The sequence below is a fragment of the Sylvia atricapilla genome, chromosome 15 (genome assembly GCF_009819655.1).
Source record: "Sylvia atricapilla isolate bSylAtr1 chromosome 15, bSylAtr1.pri, whole genome shotgun sequence".
NCBI classification, from domain to species: Eukaryota; Metazoa; Chordata; class Aves; order Passeriformes; family Sylviidae; genus Sylvia; species Sylvia atricapilla.
Genome location: NC_089154.1, coordinates 4,436,856 through 4,463,838, shown reverse-complemented (window position 1 = coordinate 4,463,838; position 26,983 = coordinate 4,436,856). Strand labels below are relative to the sequence as shown.

The following is a 26,983-nucleotide window of genomic DNA, read 5'->3' as shown; positions in this document are numbered from 1 at the left end:
GGAATTATTTGGGGCATAAGGAACAGAGCACCATCACACGACACTGCAGCAGACTAAAATCCAATTTTTTTCCCCCTCCAACTCTGAAGTGGCTCTTTTTTTTTTTTTTCAATCTTCTCCCAGATTTATCCCCCACAAGGATATAATTATGTTAAAGGAAAATAGATTGCCAGGAGCCATGAATGTCTTTGGATAGCTGCCATAACTTTATCTGTAGATCTTCACAAAGAGCTACTCCCACATGAATCACTCCTGGAGAGAGAAAGGGTGGAGGTGGGTCACAAGAAAACCAGGATGTGTAGAGAAAAGAAGCCCTTTCCAGCCACATTTCTTTCTATTTTATCTAGTTTGAGGCCTTTCAAAAGAGAAAAAGTCACTTTATTTTACAAATATTTCTTTTCCTCTTTGATCAGCAGCCAGGAACTCTCCCAAATTCACAGAAGGTGGAGGCTGTGCCCGGGCTGGCCCTAAGGGCATCCTGGCTGTGAGGTGAGGATGGTCACACTGCTGGTGGGGGCACTGGACAGCCAGCAAAGGAGAGAAGGTTCATGAGCTCAGAGCCCTCTCAATTCCCAGTGACAGAGCAGCTGAATGCCCCCTCTCACTGTAAAGGAATCTAAGTCCAATGCCTGAATGGCAAAAATCTTTGTGCTCATTGAGTGAGCTTTAAATCTTCAGTTCTCACCTCAGTGTCAAGAATTATATTCTAATATGAATTCGGGACCTGCAAGTGATTTTATGGATCTTATTGTTGCCAGTCTTTTCTCAAGTAACAGGCTTTGATCGACCCTTTAAGAATGAATTGAAAGGTAACCTTCATTTCTCTGACCCATCTTCTCTCTCAGGAAGCTGTGATCCAAAGAAATTATAGTTTGCTAAGACTAATTAGTGAGTGAAGCACATAATCCCTCTTTCCTCTGCAAGCTCCCTTCTCTAATGCTGGTTTCCTTAAACTGTTGCACTGAAGACTTTGTTATAAGCTCCAAAAAGCCGAGTTCTCATTAGTAACCTGCAAGAATAGCACAGAAGCCAAGCAACAGTGTCCAAAAAAAAAAAATAAAAAAAATCCCAGAGTTTGAACAAAACGAACCGGAAACACGGGAACTAAACGATGAGCTAATCCAGCAAAGTGCCAGCACGGAGCACTTCAGAAGATCAAACATAGGAAATCACAGAGTTACTGGCACTTTGCACTGGAACTTCAATAACAAGCTCAAGTTTTTAAGGTTATCCACTTTGGCATCTAAAATCATGCATCCTCTTTCTACATCTGACACAGCCACATCTGATATACAGCAAATTATGTCGTTTTAGGTCTCTAACTGGGCCAAAAGGAGCTTTTAATAAGCTGGTCTGTATTCTGGCTTTCTAGGAAAGCCAGAGAGTGGGATGCAGTGGTTCTCTGCAGTTTTGCAGCTCATTTTAGCCGCACATCCCTCGCTCTTTTTGAAAGCAAAAAATTAAAGTGGCACATTGTACATCTGACTGATGTCAGCTAAGAAGTGCAAATTTCCAGCAAGGTTCACGGCAAAAGTATCACAGCTGCAGGACACATCCACTTTGCCTGTAAAATTAGGTACTGCAGGCCAAATCCTCAGCTTGTACAAACTGACAAATTCCCACAGTGACACTGGACCACATTTGAATTATCAAGAGATGCTCCATCACAGCACAGTAACTGCTCTGTGAAGGTCAGACTCCCCAGCATCAGGAGATTGATCCTTGCCATGGATGTGTGACCATGCTCCTACAGTAGCTCATGCTGTAAGACAAGTGTACACATTCTTGTAGCTGAATATTAAGAGCACAAAATCCATTAAGGCGCTGGGTTAGGTGTATCTGAGATGAATTTTTTTGAAAGCAAGAGGGTTCTGTATCGAAGAGGAAGCAGTCCTGCCAAGGTTGTTCTAATACATCAGAGCCTCTGCAGTTTCTTGCTTTCTCTATATTGGACCTACTGTCATTGTCAATTTATTGAGTGGAAACTGAGCTTGTTACTCTGCAGTTATTTTACACTGTAAAATTTAATGAGCTATTTAATTTCTAACATTACGAAAACATTTTGGATTGATAGAACCTGTCCTGTTTAAAAATCCTAATTCATCTCCCTCCACCTTCAGCCACTTGCAACCCTGTCCCAGGTTTTCATTTTAGGATTTCCCAACTGTTTTTCATGCCAGCGTTACCAAAACCTCCAGCATTATTTGTTCTCTCATAGTTTCTTTGGTTTTGATTTGGTTTATATATTCAAGAGCTTCAGAAACCAGTGAGTACTTGTAATGACATGCCCCACTATTGTTGGCATTTGTGCTCAGCTATCAGTGCTGTGATTGCACAACCTAAAACAAACAAATGCTCAAACAGAGCTTTATTTTCAATAAAGATTTTGGGCTCCAGTGACTGCACTGCCATCGGATACCATGGCCTGGTTTAGTGCCTGGGCTCTACTCCTTATCTCCTTGAATGGTGTAAAACACAGATCCAGGAGATGTGCCAATGAAGTGCCACATGATCCTGGCCAAGCCACCTCTGGCCAGCTGTGTGGGATGCTTACAACCCCCAGCACCAGCAAAACCAACTTCTCTAAGACTCTGCATCTAAAAGAATGGAAAAAGAAATATTTAGGACAACTGCTTTGGAAATGCTTTTGAGAACATGAGCAATAAATAGAATTTTTCTTATAGTTCTGAAGACAGACCTAAAAGTGCTTTGACCTTTCTATCTGGCTTTAAATATCTTTTATTTGCATTTTAACCCCATTTGACTGTGCATACAGGTTAATTCCAGATTCCCTGAAGTGCTTTCATACAGTTTGCTGCTAAGCCAGCACATCTTGTATATTCTAAATCTAGGAAAATACAGCCAAAAGTCTGAGCCTCGACTTGCTCTATGCAAGAAATCAGATGTCAGTATCAAAGAAAACACATAGAAAAAAGCAAATGAGTCCTTATGGTCTAGATCACAGCTTTGTGTTATTTTGATCCTGGGCTCTGTGTACCTCCCACAATCAGCTTCAAGTCAACCTTCTCTTAATACTGCCATAGAAAATGCCAGATCCACACGTAACCTCTGATCTTTAGATGCTGAGCAAGAGCGCTGTAATCCTAAGGTTTTATGAAATGACTTAATCTTAGTATTTACTACATTTCAAAAGAAGTGTTTGAAGAGCAGCAGAGAGGCGAAAGTGGAGGAGGTGATATCTTTTTATTACGATACAGAACTGCTTTGTCTGGGTCGTGCTATCTCTAACTCCAGCACAAGCCTTTTTTAAAATACCTCTGGCAATCGCTTTCCAATTACTCCTTCCCAAAGAGCAACACTTCAGTGGAGGGGGATGACTTTGTTTAGCTTTCTCTCTGGCTAGTTCAAAGCAGAGTTATCTGAAGCAGCAGACCAAACCCTGCCGTGCCTGGCCTCGCTTCCCACCAAGGAACACTGAGTGGGACACAGGGCACAGACATGCAGGGGATTAAATCCCTTGAAAAAACTTCTTTAACGAAGCAAAAATCGCAAAGGAATAACGGGAAAAAAATATCAGCATTGAACCTTGCACAAATAAGTATTACAAATGGATTTATTATTACACTCTTAAACCATATGTGTCACCCATTTGCTACTAACTTGTAAGATAACTTCTCATTTCTCAGGTGGATGTAGGGTAGGTCTGGAAATAAGTTTTGGGGAAGTCAACAGCTAGAGAGCAGGTTTTCAACAGCTAGAGAGCAGGTTTTCAACATCTGCCTTCACTGTTCTGAGCTAACAGTAATTTACTGTTGCCTGAGAGTGACAGTTTCCTTCTGATATTTGAAGTCTCTGTGCTTGCCTGGACAATTCAGCTCAACAATACAGCCCTGCTGCTCTAGGTCTGTGAGAAGGTTATGTCTACACAGCCTTGTACACACAATTTTGGAAGGCAGGTTAGAAAATGTGCCATCAGAAGCTGAGGTAATTATTTTATTTCTCTCTATGTAATCAGCTCTCCAACGTGACTTGTGCCCTTTTAGAATTATTTGGTGCTTGAAATGAAATTTCAGGTAACCACAGCTGTGAGAAAATGTGCCTCAGGCACACGGGAAAATGGGAAAAAAGGGAAAAAGCAGATGGGAAAACAGGGAAGATTAGGGGAAATGGGGTATGGGGAGGATGAGGAGGTGTGAGAGAGCATCTCAGCCAGAAAAGCCTCTATACAAGCTTCTCCTTGGGCTGGGGCAGAAATGGGGAGAGGTTGTTCTGTTTGCTTTAAATACAAAAACCTGAAGGTTTGTGCACGAAAACAAGGTAGGGATTAAAAAAAAAAAAACCAAACAAAAAAACCCAAAAACGTAACAACCCTTCAAACGCCCGTACGTCTTTTTGCCTGCACGTGCGGTGCATCTCTCTCTCTCTCTCGGGTTGTTTTTTTTTTCATTTCATCTCCGATTTAACCGCTCAGGAATAAGTAAATAAATAAATAAATACAATTAATGGGCAACAGGGCAGAAAGCGTAGAAGAGGAGACGCTCCTGGGCTGCACTCACCCGACTCCCGCGTGCGGCCCCTGACGGGCTCGCTCCAGGGCCCGGCGCCGATGGCGTTGAAGGCCTGCACCTGCAGCTCGTACTCGGTCCACTCCTGCAGCTCCTCCAGCGTGCACTCCCGCGCCAGCCGGTCCCCCAGCACCCTGAGCAGGGCCGGGGCCGGCGGCTCCGTGCGCCGGGCGCGGATCCTGTAGCCCACGGCCTCGGGGTTCCCGTTGTACTGCGTGTCGGGGAGCGGCTGCCGGGAGACACAGCACACACGGGCCCCCTCAGGGCACACGGCTCCCCACAGCGGCCCGAGCGCCGGGGCGGGCCGCAGCAGGGCCAGAATCACCAACAGATTCATTTCCATGCCTCTGCCATCTCTGCGCTTCTGCGCTCCTTGGAGTTTTTCTTTTTTTTTTCCTTTTTTTTTTTTTTTTTTACTGTAATTTTGAGCCAAGTAGGTTTGCTCGCCAAAGCAAGGCCTTTGGTGTGGGTGTATGGACACCGAGTTGATACTTTGTAGGTTTGCTCGCAAAAGCAAGGCCTTTGGCTGTGGGTGTATCAACAGAGGTGATATGAATACAATATATTTCGGAGCTTTGTGATTAATTATGGAAATGAATGATAAATTGCTGAAGCATGTGACAAATTCATTTATCGTACCATTTTTTGCCTTTTTTTTTTAACTGACTCTCTGCCTCCTCATTTATCAGCAGAGATTCATTCTAGTATTCTAACTCCCCAAGCAATTTCAGAGATTAAAATATGAAATAATTAGCCTACTTCGTGAAGTTTGGAGTTTTTCTGCTGCAAAACTAACTACACGATGCCACGGATGGCTGAGATTCAGTTCTGATTCACTGGAAAAGCTGGATAACATTAACATTTCACAGCTTAGAAGACTCTACCCTGCAGGCACGCAGGGCTAGAAACGTGACCCTCATTCTGCAGGAAGGGAGGAATCCCCGGCTCCCAGGGGAAAACAGATTCACCTGCAGGTCTTGAAATAAAAGAGATTAAACACTTTCAAATATTGATGTTATTAAGCATGAAAAGCGTTTATCAGGTCACTTTTAGCTGTGGCTGTTGCTTCTCCCAAACCCTACGGTTTGACTCAGGGAAAACAGTCTTCCAGGCAGCACAATCCAAATGTTTTAAAGGCTCTTAAAGCAACCTGGAGTTAATTTTGATGGAAAATATGTAGGTCTGGATCCAGTACTAATGTGGGCATGATATTCACACAGAAAAGCCATGACAGAGTTGTGTGGGGCCTCTCAAAGGCACTGCAATGGCTCCTCTGTGTGAAGTGAGGTGACACCTTCAGGTTTTGGTCTGGCAAGGTTCAACATTAAGTGCAGTGTCCTGTTGAGAAACTGGAATTATTCCTTCCCAAAAGGAGAAAAAACCCTCTTGCTCCCAGCCTGCTTTTGACTTCCAGCCATAATGAGGTTATGCATGGAAAAGCTAACATTTGGGCAAAAGGAAACCTGTGCTTCATCAACTTCACACCGCAGTAACCCCGGTGGAAAACTCTGCCTAACAGGGGTGAAGGAAAACCATTCTGGAGCAGGTTAATTGCCAAGTAAATCCCAACGTGGCAACTGTGCAGGTAACTGAGAGGGGAGAAGGGGCACAGCGATGTCAGCAATTGCCGCATCTTCGCGATTAATCATTTATCTCTGCATTTTAGCGCATAATTCCACACCGTTTCAGCTAAATCTAATCTTCCCACAGGAGAGCCAGCCTCGCTGCTGCTGCACCACACTTCTGAGAGCCACAGGATGCTGCCCATGGCCGGGGTGCCCCTTCTGGGGACCGTTTTGTACAGAGCAAACAACCGAGCCCTGGAAAGCGGCAATTGGCTCGAGCACCCCATTCCTGCCCCACATGTTGACCCAGACTGTGGTCCTGGCGCTCCTCAAAGCCAAGCTTTTACACACAGGCACATTCCCCTGACGAAGCGGCAGGAGCAGTGGCGGTAGGCAATTTATTTGATTAATAAGGCACTTAAGGCAAGGCTCAGATTTCCGACCAGTCTGGAAAAGGAAACGATTTGGCTGTTACTCCTTCACGCTGAGCGCGAGGAGGAGGAGGAGGAGGAACAACAACTGGCCCCGGTGTGGAGCAGCCCCAACCCCATATCCCCGTGCCCACGTTCCCTCGAGCTGCTCACCACCCATCGCAGCCACAGGCTGGTCTCGCTGGCCGTGCGCACGGTGACGCTGCCGGGGGCCACGTCCGGAGGGGCCTGCAGGGTCTGGATGACCCGCGACGGCTGGCTCAGGGGGCTGGAGCCCACCACGTTCACCTGCCGCATCCGGAACCTGGAGCAAGGGGGGGAAAAGAGGCAGCCAGTGCCGCTGTCAGGGCTCGGGGAACACTCCCTGACTCCTCCAGGGAGGAAGGATGGGTGGAAAAATACGAATTAGGGGCATTCGGAACGTTCCGCAAAGGTCGCCGCACGCGGGTCCTCTTTGTGTTCGCTGCTGAATGCTTGATGGTAACTGCTTTCAGATCCTCTCAGGTATTTAAAAAATGGAAATGAGATTAGCTTAGGGTCTATTAGAAACTTAGGTATTTGTGTGAGAAATTTATGTTAATTATACCAAGCCTGATGAGCTTATGCTGGCAGTAAGTGATTTTCTCTGGCGATGCTTATACAATACGTTCAGAAAGGTATTAAAATATCAAACTTCGGATAGTCTCATTCCCTGTCAATATAAAAAATATACTGGTGATAACATTTCCCCTCAATTACTCCTTGAAAGAGGCTGATTTATCCCTGTGCTGCATTTTCAGCCTTCCTGCACAAGAAAGATTAAGTTATTTAATATGGATATGCATCTCTAAAAAATACCCTGTCTGCTTGAAACCATCTCTTCTACAATAGAAATCCTTATTGAGTCACAAAAGATTTAGGGAAATCTTTTTTTACAAGGAGCACCACATAATTAAGATGTGCTGTATATTTCAGATACTCTCACCCTCACAAGCAACTGGGAAGCACCCAGCACTTGCACATAAATACCTGACCTGCTCATACTAAAAATTTAATTTTTGGACCTAATGGCTGAGCTTGGGAAAAGGATGGGCCAGTCAACACAGCAGTGTTTATTTAACTGCTCTGATCTCCCTCCAAAGTGCACTGAAGGAAACGCATTAAACAAATACTGTCCTGATTTCACTCTCAAACAGTGGCCCGAATACAGGGAAGAAGAATGGTCTGTAAAGATGTGCTCTGATAATCAGCTCTCACCGTGCATTTCCTCAGTGGGCAATGACTGAAGCTGATCAGGGGACAACAAATCCATTTGGCAACAGCTGTCTAGGTTTCAAAAATTGGTATAAAATTGCTCCACACTGAAGCAAAACTGAAAAAGCTCCTATCAGGGCATGCAGGAGAGGAAAAAAAAATAGGCAAAATTCAGGGAGCTGCCTTCAAATGAAAAAAAATCAAAGGGGAACTATATGTGTGAAAGATTCCAGCATAATGGGATCACTCCAGAATTTAAAGAATACAAGAGAAAAATGAGATGTAAAAATAAGATAAGCCAAAGAATTTAACATCTGGAAGAAACAATCACCCTGAATTTCTCATATTCATCATTATTTGCTATCTCAAAGATGTTTCTCCATGCACCTGTCTGGGTGTGCAAGTTTTCCTAATTCTTCACAGACAGTGAACCTTGAACTGTGATACAACCTTCACTCTCCTGCTCATCCCTGCCTTTTCAGCTTTTAGGATCCCTCTCTATGAGGAGAGCAAAATCCTCTTAACCTGAAGATAATTTTCCTAAACCTCTGCACCAGAAATCTCCGCTTAAGTTCAAAAAAAATTTTCAAAGACCTTTTAGTAAAACGTTTAGCTCTGGAAGATGAGGTTTAAAACACTTCAGTGGAGAGTTAGTGAAAAATTCAATATGTTCCTAGGTTTGTGACCAAGGGAGGAAAATTAACGTGCCAGCACTGAGTCAGTTGTAAATTACATGAGCTCTCCTTGGTTGCACCTACTCCTGGCTTACAACAGCACATGGATTAGTTAATAGCCCCTTCAGCCAGCACAAAATGGACAAGTTTCTAGAGGGCTGATTTAACAATTGTCACTGGATCTCCTTTCTACCAGCCTCTACATTAGCAAGCTGGATCATGGAAGTATTTTTCATTAGGGCTGAGTACCTCGAATTCTCCAGTCTTATCTATGCCATGGCATTGCTTGGATTGGATTGATTTGAAAATCAATCTTGTTTAACTGGGGTGCACCCACAATGCAGAGTCACCTCAATCAGTTTAAGCATTGCTTATATCTATTAAGCTTAACTTAGTAAATTTCTATTAACAAAGGTTGCATCTAACTGATGTTACCAGATTAAGTTAAATCAATAGAGCGATGTTTAAACTGATGCAAATATGTAATTACAGGTTTGCACCAGTTTAACTAGGATTGATTTGTCACTGGCTGATGTTCCACTGGTGCTCTCTTCAAGGAGGGAAGTCACAGGATAGCAGTTACTTGTAAAAGCATCTCACTGAGCACTTGAATTTCCCTCCTAATGTTATCAACTGGATTTTATGTGAGTTACAATTAACATTATCAGATTAGAAAATTTAAGTATAACCTCTGAAAATAGCAAAGCTTTTCCCTTTTGTTCAGATTATAAGCCCAGCCAGATGTTTCTGATTAGGAAAGCTGTTCCATGCTGCCATTTACTTATTTTTTTTCCATGTTGCAGATAATTTCTTGCTGTTCTTACCTGTAATGAGTGTAAGGAGTGAGGTTTGGTACCTCCAGCATCTGAGCATCAGGTTCATTCTCCACCTCATGGAGTGTCACCCATTCTTCTTCATCACCCAGCACACCAACCTGTACAAGGGAGAGGTAGGAAGGAATACAAAGTAGATTATCTGTATGTGTAAATATATATAGAAATAAATACATATAACCTCTTTTTTAACGTGCATCATCACAGCAGTGGAAGCACAAATGTTGTTAAACACATTTTCCAGTTAATACTGTTTTTATATGACTAGTTATCTGTAAAGAGAAAACCCAGCCAAGTTAGCCAAGTCTCCTTGTACCTGATGGGACTTCACTGGATCCTGTGATAAGATCCATGCCAGAAAAAACACCATGAGAGCAATAATACCCCATTCAATCTTCCTGCCACAATACAAAAGTATCAAGTAGTAATATAAGAGAATGAAAAATAGCCTTGATAATAACTTGCAGGAACTGATGCATACTAAGTAAGTCTCAATGGAGGCAAAATGCCATGGAAATGAAGACAGAGAAACAAGAACAAAGTCAAAGAACAAAAGTGTTTTAACCTCATCTGCTGCTCTGCACTTAGACCAGACTTTTCCATGAGCAACCCTTTGTATTAATTAATCACAACATGCTGCCCAACATGGGCCCTCAGCCACAGCAGTGTTAGAAGGGACTAAACACTGATGAGAATTGAGCATTGCTTTCCATGCAGCTTTCTGGAGATTAAATGAAGATGAATCAGGACTTAAAATGAAGCCAAAAGGGAATGAGAGAGAGGCCAGAGCCTGATCTGGAAGATGCAGCATGCGTGGGCAGGGAGGAGTGTGGAGAAGGGGAGGATGGCTGGGCTTTACTTTGGAGGTCTGCAGGTGCTGGAACCCAGGGGAGCTCAGGCAAGGCCCCTGGAATAATTCCCCAGCACTGAGCACATTCCTCTGGTGTTCCAAGCACCCACAAAGGGTCGGTGTAGCCCAGTTTCCTCACCCTGGTGGCCACAGTCAGGGCTGAAGGGTGGCAGAGGGAACCTGGGCATCTCTTCCCTTCAGGGTGCATTCACAGACTTCACATCCACAAAGACACCTTCTCCCTCTTTAACCTCCTGACACTATCTACTCCCACAGGCTGCTGTGGCAGCACATTCCAGAAGCTCACAATCCACTGTGTAAAGAGCTATTTCCTTTAATCTTTTTTAAACAGATCTCTTGCAAGTTCTGTGTACAAGTTACAGCCACAGACGCTGTCAAACACTCGACAGGCACCACAGCCCAAAGTACCTCGCATATTCCAAGTACTTCAAATAGAAAATTAGGTTTCATTCACTCTTTTATTTTTTTTTCCCCTTCAGGAGAAGCAGCCTGATTTATTTATAGATGTTTTAGTTCTTCGCTCACCCAGGACTTGATGTGCTGCATATTTATGTTTGTGCACGAAGAAATGACACAAAGGAAATTAGGCCAGAGAAATAAGTTCTGCGTTGCACTGTGGAAAGAAACCTCTCTGATCTTCCCAGCAGAACACTGATTCCATGGGGGATGTGGCTGAACAGGTCTTGATGGGCCTTTCAGACTTGTTGGGGATCAAGGTCACTGCCATACACTAGACCACATATAAAATAGATGGTAGTGAAAATTATGGACCTTTTAAAATTCCCAGTCCTAACCAAGCTCCATAAATTATAGTGAAGTGGATGTGGAAGGTGAAGGGAAACAAGTTGAGACAGGTAAAACAGAACATCCCTAAACTGAACCTGGAGAACAAAGAGTTGATAAAGAGATTTAAAAGGGAAAAAAGCCCTACACAAACAAAGAAAGGATGAGGGGGTTGATTTCAGTCAAGGAAACAGAGAACACTTTTTATTAAATGAATTTTTTATTAATACTGTAGGAAGTCTACAGTAAATGCTTATTTTTGCAAATGTTGCACGTAACAGCATCACCTCCAAGTGCTGCAGTAATTGTATAGCAACAATCCACAGTGCTCTGGAGCCTGCAAATAATCTCCAGTGGTGACTAAGTTGTCTTTTTTGTATTCTAAGAGCAGTAAGAGGTTTTTAAAATATTTCTTGCCTAACAAAATAATGAGAGAAAAGAAAAGAAAAAAAAAAAAAAAAGCCCACAGGTTGCAATTGCTGTGCGGAGCAGGCAGGTCATTAATACACATTAAGGACCACATGGCCCAGCAGGGCTGACGTTGACTCAGTGAGACATTTTCTGGTGGGCTGCAAAGGTGAAAATATTAAGGATCTTGTACTAGGTCCATGAAGAAGTTTCATTTATTTATTAAATGAATAAGTTTCATTTATATATATATATATATATATATATATATATTTATATATATATTTATATATATGTATGTATTCTCAGAAGCAAGCCTTAGAAGAAAACCTTCAGTGATGGACTTTATATTTTTAACTTCCCCAAAATCTATAGCAGATTCAAAGTTTCAGCCTGTGGAAGGAAAAGGAAATTATTTTTGCTCAAACACTCTGATGTCAGATCAGAGGAAACGTATCAGTTTCAAGAATCAGAGTACAAAGGGATTCCCATGGGGCAGAGAGAACCACGGGCAGTGGTTGGGATAAAAGAGTCCTTTGAGGGGCAGGGGAGCCCACTCTGAGCTGCTCTGCAGAACATCAAGTGAAGTTAAAGGCTTCTTTCTTGTAGCTGTTTTTCTGAATAACAGTGTATGCACACTTCAGAGCAGGATGGTGTTTGCTGACAGATCACACACGCTTGTGGGTGCTTTGTTTTGGGAGGCAGATGAGGCACCAACTGCTTTTCTGTTACCATCAGCATAAAGACTCCTTGAGGAACACAGTCTGCACCTTCCCAATTCCCTGTGCCACCGGGCCACAGCCCCCAGGGACCCCAGGGCTGCCAAAAAGAAAACACCTCTGTCCCCTGAGACGCTTCAATAACCATCAGCCATCACTGCTCGGCACATATTCATTCCCTCAGCTGCTCCCAAGGCAATACATCCAATAAAAGGGCATATTCCTTTATTATTGCAGAAACGAGACAGTGTAAAACAATATTGGGAGTGATGTCAGAACCTTTTACTTCCCCATGCATTAGTTTCTCCAGTTCTTCAAAGGAAAACGTTACATATTTTATGAAAATGACTCAGTGTTTTCTGATGGAACGCGCTGCGTGAGCAAAGTTGCAAAAATCTGACTTTAAAAGGAAAAATTGAAATTTGGCATGAGGAAATTAACTTGTGCAAGACAGCAACGCCTCCAAAACTTCAGTTACGAAGTGCTAACTGCAGGAAAGGAAAACACAATGTTTCTGTACATTACAGAGGTACCCCGTGTCCTGCTATAGTTCAAGATGTGTCAGAGTTCTCGTTTTAGAGGTCCATAACTCACACTTTTGAAATCGCTTTGGGAGAAATTCGGTTCAGGGGATGTCAGCCTGGGTGCAATTTTTTTTCTCACTAAATCCTTACATCGATTCAGCCATTTTTGATTTAGAGATTGTCAAGGGCATAAAACTGTCAGAGTTTCAGACACTTTATTTACCAGCTCCAAAGTGAAAACGACACCCAGAGAATCACCTGGTGCAATGGATGAATCCAATCTGGGTCACTGCCCTTGCCCACAAAACCACACAAATTCATGGGTAAAAGTTGTAACTTCTTTCCCAACTCACAGCTTTAGAAGGCAACACAGAGATTATACTTTAAAGGTTTTATCACTTTGAAACTCTGCTCCTGCTCACCATGACATTCATACAAAAAATCTCTCTAAAACCAGCAGAAAGGCTTTAAGCAAAAACTCTCTATAATAGCCCGTACACTCAAGGCTCCAGGAAATGTGTTACCTCTTCAGAAACAGCTTTCAGCCATTCTGCAGCTCTTGTGCTGCCTGCAAATAATGTTAATCACCAGAAAACCACCAGAAAAACACACCTGACTGGGCAGAAATCATCCCAGATTCTGTAATGAGCTCAGTGGAGTGGACTGAGCACCCACCAAGGCACAGCCAGGATGGGTTGAAAAAAGGTGATTCTCAAGATCCTTTCCAACCCAAACCATTCCATGAACAATTTATACACATTTTTCCTGACAAAACCCCAGGAAAAATCCAACACAAGAAAAACAAGAAGAAACTGGACTGCATCTGTCAGATAGTGCAAACGTGAAACTACACGAACACCAACAGGGATTTGTAGTCATTCTTGGCTGAAAATTGCAAAAAAAAAAAAAAATAGTCTGCAATATATGTTCTAACTGCATCTGAGAGGACAGGATGGCTGGAAGGATTTACTGAAATTCTTTGTGGAGGAACAAGTTACCTGTGAGTGTCAATGCCACAAGGCAGGGGGACTGCTCTGAACAAGTGTCAGTGGAACCTTTATATTACATTTGAGCCTCTTCCCTTTAAACTATACTCTGTGTAACAGAAAAAAAAAAAAAAAAAAAAAAAAAAAAAAAAAAAAAAAAAAAAAAGTATTTTTTAAACAGCCTTGGTACATATCTGTAGTTCTCTGTCTGGAAATGCAGTTTCTTCCAGTCCTGAGTCTAGATAAAAAGGATGGAAAAGAAACAATGTAGTGATTTTTTAAAAATCCCTTCAAAAGTACAGAATGTACCTTCACTAGAAACACAGAAATGGGATTTTTAACGCTTGATATTTCAGTATCTACCAACACTAAACTCTTAAAGACTTGATCTCCTCTCATGTTCATTGACATAATAGAGAATTAGTTCCACAGTGCCTCCCACGAATTTACACCCAGGCACAAAAAGCAGAAACCAAGGCCAGATGCACAAAATTTCACGTCAGCTGGAATTCCCAACTGTGTTTCTCATCCAAATTGTTCATGAAGTATCAGACTTCAAAAATGGCTCTCAGCCAAACTGGAGCACTTGGAACGTTTTCTAGACCTGCCCTCACCAAGGAAGCTTTCTGCCAAATAAAGGAACAAAGAAGAAAAACACGTCGGTGGCAGGTTGGTTGTGTTTGTGAATACAAAACAGCTGAATTTTGTCTGTAAGGACTCAGACATTGAGAGTGAAAGGTAAATTCCCAGTAGGGATGGAAGAGAAGAGAATTATCAGGGATGTCCAAAGCAAAGGTGGTGTCCAGCCTACAGAGGGGGAGGGACACCGATGAAGTGCCCAAATCACAGATTAATGTTTTGTAGCCGAATGTCATCCTGTCCCTTGGCAATACCATCAGCTTTAAAATCACAATGTGCTAAACCACCCCTTAAGTGGCTTTTAATTTAATGCCAAGGCATGAAACACTTAACACTGCTATTAAAAGCTGTACATGGGTCAGTGAATGAAAGATACAGAAGGACAAAACCCCTCCCTCCATTTCAGTGTTGTACAACCACAGCCCTTCAATCCAACACAGTCCTAAGGAGCAATTATGGTTGTCCATGCTAAAATACAGATGTTGCAACATCAGCCTGCACCCCAGCATGGACAAATCCCAGCTGAGAAGAGACCACAGCAAAGGCAGAAATGGAGACTGGGGTGGTACTGGCAGCAAAAAACAGTTTTGCAAAAGCTCTTTGAAAGGTGGGCAGGTGCAAGGCAGGTTAGATCCAAGTGGAGGCAGAGGCGTTTCTGTCCCTCTCTCTGCTCCCAGTGCCATGTTCACAACCTCTCCCCTCACAATGATGTTCTGATCACACACATCCTGTGCAGGGTTGGTCTGTCTGAAACTCATCTGTTCTTGGCTGGATCAAAGCTCGCAGCAGCTCCGGGTCTGATCCTGTGTCAGCACACACAGAAGGCAGGATGAGGAAAAGTCTTGGCAAGTGTGATGGAGAGAGGGAACAGGAGCAGGACAAAGAGAGCTCTGCTTTAGATTGGCTGAAAGTGCTGTGAAATTGCACTTTCAGAGAGAAAGTTTGAGAGGAGTGCTGGCAGAAAGAGGCTGTGAACAAAGGATTATATGCAGCTGTCATCCTGGAAACAGGATTTGCTGTATCCTTGAGGACTCACCAATTTCACTGCATACCTGAACTGATTTTCATTAATCAGGTGAGCAGGAGTTTTTATTTTTTTTCTTGAAATCCACTAGGAGCAACATTTCTCGTTGTGCTGAAGCTGAGCAGTGAGGTGTGGTGCAGCAGAAACTTGTAGGGTTGCTGTGGTTAAAAGGACTGCCCAGATTCCACAAGGACTTGGCTCTGCTCCTTCCCCAAAAGGAGCAAATAATTCCTAGATCTATCAGAACCAAAAACCCCTGGACTTTTCTAGTGATGCATGAGATGTTGGTGAGGGGTTTGTGAACAAGAAAGATCTTCCCTGCACACCAAGGACTGTTCAAGCCACTTTTTGTACCCAGGGCTCTTCAAGGATGCAGATGAACTTCATGGTAATTATCAGTGCAGTTTTAAAGCATTCAAATTTGCCTCACTTCAGTAGCATTCTGCAACTCACTGAATTAACAAATTCCTAGCAATATCAATGCAGTGTTCCAGCAGGAAAATGCTCCTCAGAATGTGCTAAGCCACCATATTATTGGATTTTGGTGTTTAATTCTGTAATATGCCATAATGTGTATATAAATGGCACAAAATGTACCAACTTGTTCACAACAATCTCATTACCAAGTGAAGTGATTGTATCAACATGTCTAAGTGGTGACGGTGATTTAAGAAGTCCAACATTTGGTCTTAAAAACAGATCACAGTATTTATAAAGACCTGTGGGTGGAAAAGGAAGCAGCAAAGCTCATCTGTCAGGAGAACAAACGAGGAATATATAACTCCTGCAAGGCATAATGACAGCAGAAAGAGGGATATTGTTTAAAGCTGATGGAGAAGAGAATTCATCCTATTCATATCTAGAGGCCTGGATAGAAAACCTTGGTATATTCCATTACAAGATAGAAAAATACACTCAGTCTCATGAATAACGGTATCTTTACTGTTCAGTGCAATTCTTCCTACACTTCTGAATCTATGAGATAATAATTCCAAACTTTTGAAAAGACACCTCACAGAACCTAAACACAAGTTTGAAATCCTTTTTAAAATAGATGGCTGGACTAAAGCTCTGCTGTGTGTGCTGTTTATGCTGTACCTGGTGTTCTGAACACACACAAAACCCCATGTGAATTATTTAAAGGATAAGCATTCTCACATACATATATGTACATATATATTATATACCACATTTTTCTGTTGTGCTTCTGAACAGAAGTCCCAGCATTCATCGATCCTTTTTCTCCCTGGCTGACACAGACATTTCTGAACTGAGCCTCTCAAACTCCTCTGCATCCCAATCTTCCCAGAGGCCCCTGGACAGCTACTCCAGGCCATTCATAGAGGAGCTCTGGCCCAAAGTTAAACAAAACCAGAAATCCCAACAGGAATTCATTCCCAACAGGCTCTTTTTCACCCCCTAGAAACTCAATTGAGATGATTTTGTCAGGGACACACCTGGCCTTCCACTATCCACTTGGAGATGGAGGTTTTGCCATCGTATCCTGGGCGGAACTGAAGCGTGGCAGAGCGAGGGCTAATGTTGGAGATCACCAGGTTGGTTGGAGCACCTGGAAGTTCTGCAGAAACAGAAAAGTAAATAAGAGGAAGGAACACTCTTTGTCTAGAAAGCAGTAACATAAGCTGATGTTCAACATAAAAAAAACCACAGGGAAAAAGGCTCTATTTGCCCCAGTTGTGGTTATTTTTATTTTCTTTTTGACAGAGTTTTACCCACAACATTACTATTTCTGCTCTCTGAGCATGCACCACATTTTTACAGAACAAATGAATAGAGAAAGAGCCCATCTACAGAATTACAGGTACTATTTTAGAGAAGCTTCCCAATGAACAAACCCTGGTGGTCCTGGGGGGAAGGCACTTCCCAGCTCTAGCTCTGTCAAGTCAGCTAATTCCATTGCATTTCTGTTTCCCCAGAATTAAATGACAATAATTCTTATTTACTTCTTAGAGGATATACAACTAAAACTGGAAAAAACTCAAAGTTTTGGGTAATGTATTTAATACTGACCTATAATATCTGGGTTTTCCAGATTTAAGCCTGGTTAAAGTAAATCTAAAGCCTGATTTTTTTTTCTTCCTGTAGCAAATAAAGAGGGTAACCTCCTACAAGGAAAAATTTGAAGCATCAATCAGATCTTTGCCTCCCATCAGTCAAGATCACTGTGGCATTTATATTTTTAATATCATCTGAATTAACAACAAAAGCAAGACCAGGAAAAAGATTAAATATAGAGTTTTAGAAATAATTTCCCAGTAGTTACCTGCATTTATAACAAATGGAAATAACTATTATAATCAGTAATTATGTAGTGGAAGGTGTCCCTGCCCATGCCAGGGGGTTGGAATTAAATTATCTTTCGGGTCCCTTCCAACCCAAACCATTCTGTAATTTTATGATAATGCTGCACTCTGTGCAACTGCAACAGGCCAAAAATGGCCAGGGTTTTGGCATATATTTCAGGTATGCACAAATACCCAGCATTTCTTGGTTCTTACTTCACATTTGGGAACCACAATCGATAAGCTAACCCTGCCCAAGTGGGATAATGCTGTTATCTGGCAGGCATCCTGCCATCAGATATCATGGCATTGATCCAGTCTGCAGCTTGTCACAATTACCTGTGATTAGGGAAAAGAAGGGCAAACATACTTTAGGACACACAGAAAAGTTAAATAATACCGGAGAAGGGGAAAATTGGATTCCCTCAGTGATGAGCAATAACTGCTCCACTTCGGAAAATTCTACTTCTGTAACCTCTGTATTAACTGAAACTGCTTATTTGAGGTATGAATTGGCTATTTAGTTTGCTTTTTACACTGGATGGGGCAGAGTGTCGAATTTTAAAAACAAAATACACTAAGCGTAAACGTTCAGGTGTCCAAATGGTAATTCAGAAAATGTGGGACAGAACTACCTCCTCCCAAATATTTTGTGAGGCCACAACTTCGAATTCTTGTAAATAAGATTTTAGTTTCACTATACGAGTGAAACACTCATAGTTGACATAAGCTATATTACTTCCACATGGAAAATCCTTTCCCTTTTAATATCACCCAAACTCTGTTTTTTCCCCCCAAAGCAATACTTTGAATTGATTCAGGTTTCATTCTGATGTCACTTTGTAAATGTCAAGAGAGTCTGTATTGTAACCACTTTATTACTTTGTCCGTTGCATTGTCATACCTACAACTTTTTTTTTCTTTTTGCATTTGTATTAAACATCCTCAACTTCCTGGAAATTTCAAACTGGAGACATCTTCACATTAACACTCCAAAAATTAAACGCAAATTACGTGGCGAAGAACTCCAAAAATTAAACTCAAATTACGTGGCAAAGAACTCCAAGTGCTTTGCAAATAAAATCATTTTTATTACTGCTGAATTGAAGCAACCCATGACCTTTGGAGCACAGAAACACCACAGGAACACATGAGACGGAGTGTTTTGTTCCCTGCAGGGTGACCAACCTGGGGGCACTCCAGAGGAGATGGTGGAGGAGGTGACCCAGCCGCTGCCCTGGGCGGTGACGGCGGCCACCTCGATGGTGTAGGTGGTGAGGGAGGCCAGCCCCGTGATCTTGTACTCCAGGGTGCTGTTGGACAGCGAGCGGGCCAGGCGGGACTCGTTCCTGCCATACACCTCCCAGGAGATCTGGTACCCTGCAAAACACCCACAGGTCAGGGGGAACACGGCTCTCCAACAGCTCAGAGAATTCCTGCCTCTGCTTTTGGCCGCTGGTGGATCCTTGATCCTTATGCTGTTCCTTGTGATCACCTTCTATAAACAGAAAAAAACTCTCCTGTGGAAGTGAACACTGGTTAAAATACCCAAGGATTTAAAAAATATTGTTATTTCCAATAAACAATTGATACAGGTAGCCCAGAGAGCACAATCTCCCTGTCAGGAGAACATGAGGTCTCAGCTGTCTTTTCTTCCTATGCTTGGTATGAAATGGCCTGGAAACCTGGAAACAACCTGACAGAAAGGTGGACTTCCATTCTGTGAACTCTAAGAACAAATGAGAAGAAACACTGGAAAGTCTAACATCTACTGGGATATTTAATTAAAAATCCCTATGTGCTAACTAGGGCTTTCTCCCTTTGCAGGCTGAAGTAACCTTCAGTGCTGCCTGTCTAGAAATACTTAGAAATCTGACAATTTCAATCTGACAATAACTATCAGGCAGGAACATTGTGGGAATCTTCTAGGAACTGAAAAACCTTTACTCCCCACCGCTTGTTCCTTGCAGAAATGCTTCAGCAGGGTGAATCATTATCCTTTCTTTCAGAACCGTCTTGGAGCCAATGCATTGTCCAAAGCTGCACCTGCCCTGACCTCCATATTATTCTTCTATCATAACCAGGCTTTCCTTTTTATCTCTTTGATAACCACTTGCCTTCCAAGAACTTTTGAAACTTTCCACTGTCTGATTTGCTCAATTTTACCTCCAAATCTGCTTGTCCTCCTCCTGCCCAGTCCCACTTTATTCTCATCTGAACCCAGGTGAACCTCGCTGTGCCAGTCCCCGGAAAGCAAGTCTGAAAAGTTTGCTTGATTGCCACTTTCTTTGTGATTTGACTCAGAAGGTGAAAAAAAAAAAATACACATAGCTCTTGAATGCCTGTGAAATTGAAGTGAGTGAAAAGGACTAACAGAAAGGAATCCCACTGAGTGAACCATGCACAAGGCAAACTGGCTAGAGAAACTCCCTACTGGGTTCCTGTTCCCATCATCTAAGATGAGGAATTCAGACCAGTTGGAGGGCTTGAAGGTTTGAGTTTTTTTAATTTTTTTTTTTTTTTTTTTTTTTTTTTAATGAGAAGACCTGATAAACTGATTAACATATATGAACTGACGTAGCAAAATCCCTCATGGTATTAATCAGCAAGAAAGCATCATCTCATGAGCCAAAAGAACAATGAGACAAGTATTTCTGCAAGAGTGTGAGAGGTGTGAGACGTTCTCTGTCCTCTCTTGTGAGCAGCCATCACTGACAGGGATTCATCTTAACCTGATTTTGCATGAAAATGGGCTCAGGGTGTTCACACAGTCACTAATTACTTTTCAGGTGAGAGGGCAGTGATAAAAGGAGGTGATGCTTCAACAATTCCAGCTACACCACAAATGCTTCTCTGACTCTGCACTGCAGAGGGGAAGGGGAAAAACTCCTGAATACTCATCTGGAACTGGTTTTAAACAAGTGTCTGAGTGGGAATTAATTAACTCAGTAATTCACCAATGTCTTGAAAACACTGTGGTGTTTTGATGCTCTCTGAAAAGGCTTAAGAATAATTTGTCAGATCAGACTTGATGTAGCACAGACAGGATTGCAATCTGTAGGAAGATTTTGGCAAAGTTTAAGGACTGTGTTGCCTGAATTAACAGAGGATGAGCAGAAAGGTGGGGGCTGACTGTCCCCTGCATTTGATGCTCAGTGAAGAGGCACGAAGGAGATGCACACAGAAGGGCCATCACAAACATCCTTTTCTTTCAATAGCTGTGGGTGCAGCCTGCTCCAGACAATAAATAACCGGAGGAAGATAAGCAGGGGACTTTTAATGCTCCCTCTAAGCATTTGTTGCTTACGGACAATGGAAAGTGTCACTCAGCATGCACCAGGCAATCTTCAGTGATTGAGATATCTCCTCTCCCATCTGGATAAGCTTAGGTTATACATCAAATGTTGATGATTATTCTTTGGACATTTTATCTCTTCTCCCTTGTGACCACAGGATGAGACCCAGCTTTCCCGCCCATTAAGCACATAGTCCCTATGTATTTATTTTCTGGGGGGGAAAAAAAATAAAAATGTTCACCAAGAAAAATATCCCGAGTTGCTGTGTAAATTGAAGAAAAGGCAACGAGGCAGTATTTACTGTCGGGGATTTCAGTCCCCAATGTATAGTTAAATTCCAGTCATACAAAAGATGAGAACAGGAAATGTGTACGTACACAGCGAGCAGACACAAAGCCAAACGCAATCAGGCATAACAAAAACAGATTAAAAAAAGAAAAAAAGGTGCTGAAGGACAGGAACAGCAAGCACTGCACCCCCAAGTAGCACTTCAGCCACACTGAGTGGCAGATGGGCAGAACTCTGGGCCATGTGGCTGCTGAGAACACACTCCCTGTGTTGCAGATGTGATCCCTGGCAGAAATGTGCAGGGGGATTTTCCAGAGGGTTTCCCCCGGTTTCGGAGTTAGTGAGGACAGGGAAGGTGCCACAGATCCTTCCCCCACGCTTTGGCACTGCACAAAACTCTGCCTAACGGGAACTAATGACCACAGGAGTTTCAGAAATAATTTTCTGTTGATGTGGAGTAAATTCTCTACGCGAGAGCACTACACCCAATCACAAACTGTCCGTCCACATCCAGATCCTCATAAATCAATGTTTGCCGAGGGAACGAGGAAGATACTGAGATTTACAGCAAGAGTAATGGGCAATTTCCCTGAGCAGGTTGGCTGCTGGGCACCCTCTCTGCGCTTCCCTCCTCCCAGCGCCTGTGCAGGGAACAAGAAGGTCCAGTAAAGACATCAATGAACAGAAATGATGAATAATTGCCTCCCTGAGCACTCAGATCTCCAAGCAGCCCTCTCTAAACCTTTGAGGTGCTCAGGGCATGAACAATTTTGCTGTTCTTCTATCCCAAATGCAATTTGCATCATTAAGGAGGTTTCTTTCTCCTTATAGACTCTGCTGGGCATTTTCACACTGGTGTTTTGTCCTGAATAAGAGAAGGTCTTCAGTTAATTCCTTCTGAAACGATTTACCCCAGGTATAACCCAGTCCATCTTTTGGCTCCATCGGGTTTCAACCCATTTTGGGAGGGGGCAGCTTGTTTTTAGCAAAGTGATTCTGCAGCACCAAGCACAGAGCTGCTACCTGCTGCTTAACAAGGATCAGTATTACATCATCCTGGATGGAGGTACCTAAATTTAAGCACTTGGGCTTGAAAGGCTTTGGCCATCCTCACTGAATCAATACTGCTCTGCTTTCAGGAGTCATTAGTTTCTGTTCTCAAACCACTTAAATCAGTGCATATTTCAGGCAGGTTTCCATGGTGGAGAGGCAGGAGATGATCTGCATGAGGATTCCACAAACAGCTCAGAGCACACCGCTACGAATGGTGCACGTCACCAAGGGAAACACTGACAAGTGAAACCCTATCAAAATAATTACACCTGGCAAAGTTAAAATGCTTCAGGAAATTAGACTGATATAACATTTCAGTGGTCAAGGGTCAGAAAATCTGGGGGATTTAACTCCTAAAATGCATTTTTTAAAAATCGGAACACAGTTTTTTTTTTTTTAAATAAACATTTTAATGTTCCAAACCCACAATATTTTGAGCCACATGAAATGATTTTCTCTCTTCCCAACTACCTCCAGTAATTGAAAAACTGGGAGCTTCTTTGTGCTAAAAAGGCTTTGTTAAATGGAATGTCCATCCTGTGCAGCTGCAATAGTTTCCCATCTGAAAACAATATTGCGTCTCTTGATAAGAACTAGAGGCTTACTCAAGTATATACACCTTCCTTTATGAAAAATAATAAAGTTGCTGCTGTTGTGTCTACACTGGCATGCAGTAAATAGATAAATAGCTTGTCAAATGGCAGACTCATCAAAGGGGAACAAGAGAGTTCTGAACCCTTGTGGTTGTTTAGAACAGATTAAGTAATGACATGCAAATTCCGTCACGCAGTCCACAGCCAGACCACTTGATCACAGAGGAAGGATTCTGCTGATTTCAGGCTTGGTCTTGATTGCAAACCTCAGCAATGCCAATCCAGACTTTGCAGCTGTGAACTTCATGTAGGGACCCCCCACTCTTGGGGCAAAGGCCAAGCACGGTCTCACAAATTTCAAAAATTCAGTAAAGCAGGTGGAGGTCAGGGAGGATTTAACAAGACCAGACACCCTGTGGGGAGCTGATTTCTAACACAAACTGCTTTTCCAGTAACCACAATCATGAGCTGCCAGTAATTGGAGCTGTACTTTGTGTAACGCTCCCTGGTGACATCTCAATTACCCAGAGGAGGGGCCAGGAAATCAGCAATAACCCAAATTCTCCCTAAATGCTCCATTACACAGTTTTTCACTGCAACAACACATTCCACCCCACACACACTGAACAGGAAAAATAAAAAAAGGCAGAGATAGCAGCTGATACCTGTGATGATGCCATTTTTCTCTACAGGCTCTTGCCAGCTGACCTTGAGTGAGGTGTCCAGAATCTCTGTGAAACTCAGGTGGCCCACAGCTCCTGGCTCTGGCAAATGAGGAAAGGAAAGCTGTTAATAGGTGAACCTCACTTAACTGAGATCAGATTCACGTGGTAGGGTTAGGGATGGAGAAATATGTCCCTGGGCCAGGGCTGAGGAAGGCTGGAACCTTGGTGAGAGGAGAATGCAAGCTGGGAAGAAACACTCTGGCTTAACACCATGTCAATTATTTCACCCAGTCATCATCCCACGTGTGTGGAGATCTAACATTGCTGTTTTCCCTCAAGGGTACCTGAGAGGTGTTTACCTGTTTTGTGCAGCAACCACCAGCAATCTCCTCACTTGGAAAGAGCCTTTTCTCTATGCAAGGTCACAGCAAGGACAGAGTCACGAGACACTGCTTGGAAAAATTCCCTCAAAACAACTCTAAAAATGTCCAACATAATGGCAACTGTCTTCTGTAAAATGAATACAAGTGTGTGAAACTTTTTAAAGGGTTTTTATGATGTAGCTCAAGAGCTCTTAAAAATTTCAGCTCCCCAGTGTGCAATGAAAGAGCATAAAATGGAATGACTGTCAAGAATATGCCATCCTCCCTCAATTTTGATCTTCAAGGAAGACAACCTGACTGATTTTTGATCCAAATGCTGTTCTGTCCTCAATCGATGTACTGGAAAAAGGAGGTTTTGTTCACTTTATATTCACTGTGCTTCTGTCATTGGATGCCTGCCCGAGTATCCTCCAGCTCCACTGACATCAGTTGGCAATTTCTTGTCTGCAATTTCATGTTTTGTTTCCTCTTCAATTTAGTCCAGCCTCTCATTCCCCTGCAGCTATGACAAAAAAAGCCCAAACCTTGCCAGTAGGTCAGCTACAACCCCATTTGCAGTTCTGCAGTCCCAGGGAGGAAATTTCCAAATCCACTCTGCAGGACCCAGTAGTCAAAGCACCACAGAACTGCTGATCCCATAGAGATCCCAGGAATGCCCAACAGGAGCATGGAATTAATTATCACTGTTTGGGACCATGGAACCCACACACCCACAAAGCTCTGCTCCAATCAGCCCCTGCAGTTGCAGCCCAATTTTAAAGTCATCAGCAAACACAAGTGCAGGTGACTCCAGACCAGGACACGACACTTCTGACTGGATGTCAGGTTTTATTTCACCTACAGCTTGTCAGCAAACAGATCCCTGTTCTCCTAAAGGATTGCCTAACTTTGCCATCCAGACAGAAAATGATCACCTGTGAACATGAATGACGGGCCTTTCAAATCTTTTTTTCCCACTACATAAATCCTGAAGCAACTCAGCTTCAAGGAGTTCTCTGGCAAGATTGCACTACACCATCCTGCACTGAACTTCCCCATCACTGTGAAAACCCAGGGAAGCAATTCTACAGGATTAGTAAATAAATAAATACAATCCTGCTCATCTTTCCTGCTGAAGCTCCTTGCAGCATGTAGCTGGAAACACCAAGAAATGTCTCAGATTATCTAGAAAATGCAGGTCTGGCTCTCTCTTGGTTTGTGTTTCGTGATGGAATTCTCTTCCATGTGATCCCCACATTTCCCTGAGATAGCCTCAATGAGACAGGGCAGTGACTCTGCCCCTGCTCCCACTTTGTGGAAAGCATTTAAGGGTCATTTCTGCAGCCTTTCCTTCAGCAGAAACATTAACAGTCTCTTTCCTCTTCTCAGCAGATTACTTTTTGTGAAATCCAAGGAGTTTTGTATCTTTGGTTTCTTCCCTTCTGCACTCACTGATATCAACCACAGAGTTCTACCAGGCTGAGAGGGAAAAGACAGAACTAAAACACATTTACAAATCATCACTGGCTAAAGTTTTTTTCCCTTAGGAAAATGGGCAAAAAAGCTGATAATGCACAGAGGAACCTAATGCACGTTTCTCTTTCCACCACAACTTTTGCTTTCATCCCAGACACACAAGTTGGAGCTCAGATTAGTGGCTCACACAGATTTCTGGTCCTTAAATTCCTACCTCTGGCAACCTGTTCTAGTACATAGAGGAGAGTAACCACACCAGGAAAAATCCATGGGAAAGTAATTTTCTCCAGGTTCCTTCAAAAGTATCTCGTGAAAAATTGGATTAGCACTTTGAGCCTCGCTCCTGAGAATGTTAATGGATTCTTCTTTACTGGAACACTGACTAACCCAAAAGATCCCTATTAAGGCAGTATTTCTAAAAACTATACTTTAATGGATAAATTAGACATTTTTATTCTGGTTTAAAGCTGCAAATGTGCAGCAGTGTTTATGATGCTCCCGAGGCACTGGCCAAAGCCAAGATCTGGACTGTGGACACAGCGGGCTGTGAGGGCCACTGCAATTTATCTGCATCACACACACTGCACTTGTTAGGCCCAAAGGTGTCTTGAGAAAACAACTTCAAGGGGTCACAGAGACCAAACCTTTTTCTGAACAAGGAAATAATTTATATGCTAAACTATCCAGTACATTTATTTCCTCCTGCCTCCAGTTTTTCAGGATGGAAGATACTGCCTTGCTGTGATCCTGGCTCTTTCACACAAACACTTGCAATATAATATAGATACAGATATTTTCCATTTATTGAGTAACAGCAGGAAACAATTGCAAATTAATCACTGACCTCCACAGGAAGCTCCAATGCTCAGTTCCTAAGAAGATCAATTCATGTTTATTTGGGTGCCTGAACATGGATTTAAGAGCACAAGGATTCACAGACATAACACATTGTGTGTTGGCTGAACCAGACTATGAAGTTCTTAGCTAATCACCAATATTAAAAAATTCATCCAGGTTTAGTCCATAATGAAACAAACAAAAAAATCAAATATTTGCCACAGGATAAAAGAACACCCAGGGAAAAGTTGGTGAGGTCTTCATCTGACACAAGGTCAGATGAGAAGAGATTGCAGAGTGAAGCTGAGGTGCAATTTTAAGCAGGGAGATGTAACAATTTGGGTACTCACTGTCTTCCAGGGTGCGCAGGAGCTGGGGAGGGCTCCGAGGGCCGTCCCCTGGGGTGGTGAAGCACAGCACTGAGGTGTAGTAGCTGGTGAATTTCTTCAGGTTGGTGATGCAGCCACTGTGAACGCCATGGAAATCTGGAGCGATGGTGACCACTGTCACACTCTCTGGAGCATCCACTGGCCACGCCAGGAGCTGGGAAATTTAAACATGGATGAGCTCTCATTAGAAGTTGTGTCTATTTGGAATCAAAGCGGGTTTGGCTGCCAAAACCATCTTAATCTGATTGCAAAGAACCAAGCAATGCTGTTAAACTACTGTCAGCTCTGATGCTGAACAGATGGATGCAGCACTGTGACACTGGAGGGATGTCTGTAGCACTCACTGCTGATGGGGATACACCAGCATTGCAATTCTCCACGGCTGCTACTGAGCAATTCCAAAATTATGGCAAATCATTATTCAGATGACATGAGCCTTTTGTCTCATCAGCCTGGCCGGTCTCTGCTGCTGAAAGCAAGCTGAAGGAAGAAAAGTACTTTCAGT

General features: G+C 42.8%; 1 protein-coding gene across 1 annotated transcript in view; it reads right to left on the bottom strand.

Annotated features, from left to right (window-relative positions):
- SDK1 (sidekick cell adhesion molecule 1) overlaps nucleotides 1-26,983 on the bottom strand; it is a 391,189-nt gene that overhangs the window by 78,586 nt on the left and 285,620 nt on the right. Inside the window, exons 19-25 of the mRNA XM_066329767.1 lie at nucleotides 26,440-26,632; nucleotides 23,415-23,513; nucleotides 18,708-18,899; nucleotides 16,674-16,795; nucleotides 9,254-9,363; nucleotides 6,676-6,826; nucleotides 4,518-4,755 (exon numbers count right to left, since the gene is read on the bottom strand). Coding sequence (XP_066185864.1) covers nucleotides 4,518-4,755; nucleotides 6,676-6,826; nucleotides 9,254-9,363; nucleotides 16,674-16,795; nucleotides 18,708-18,899; nucleotides 23,415-23,513; nucleotides 26,440-26,632 — 1,105 coding nt within the window. The remainder of the gene's footprint in view (nucleotides 1-4,517; nucleotides 4,756-6,675; nucleotides 6,827-9,253; nucleotides 9,364-16,673; nucleotides 16,796-18,707; nucleotides 18,900-23,414; nucleotides 23,514-26,439; nucleotides 26,633-26,983) is intronic.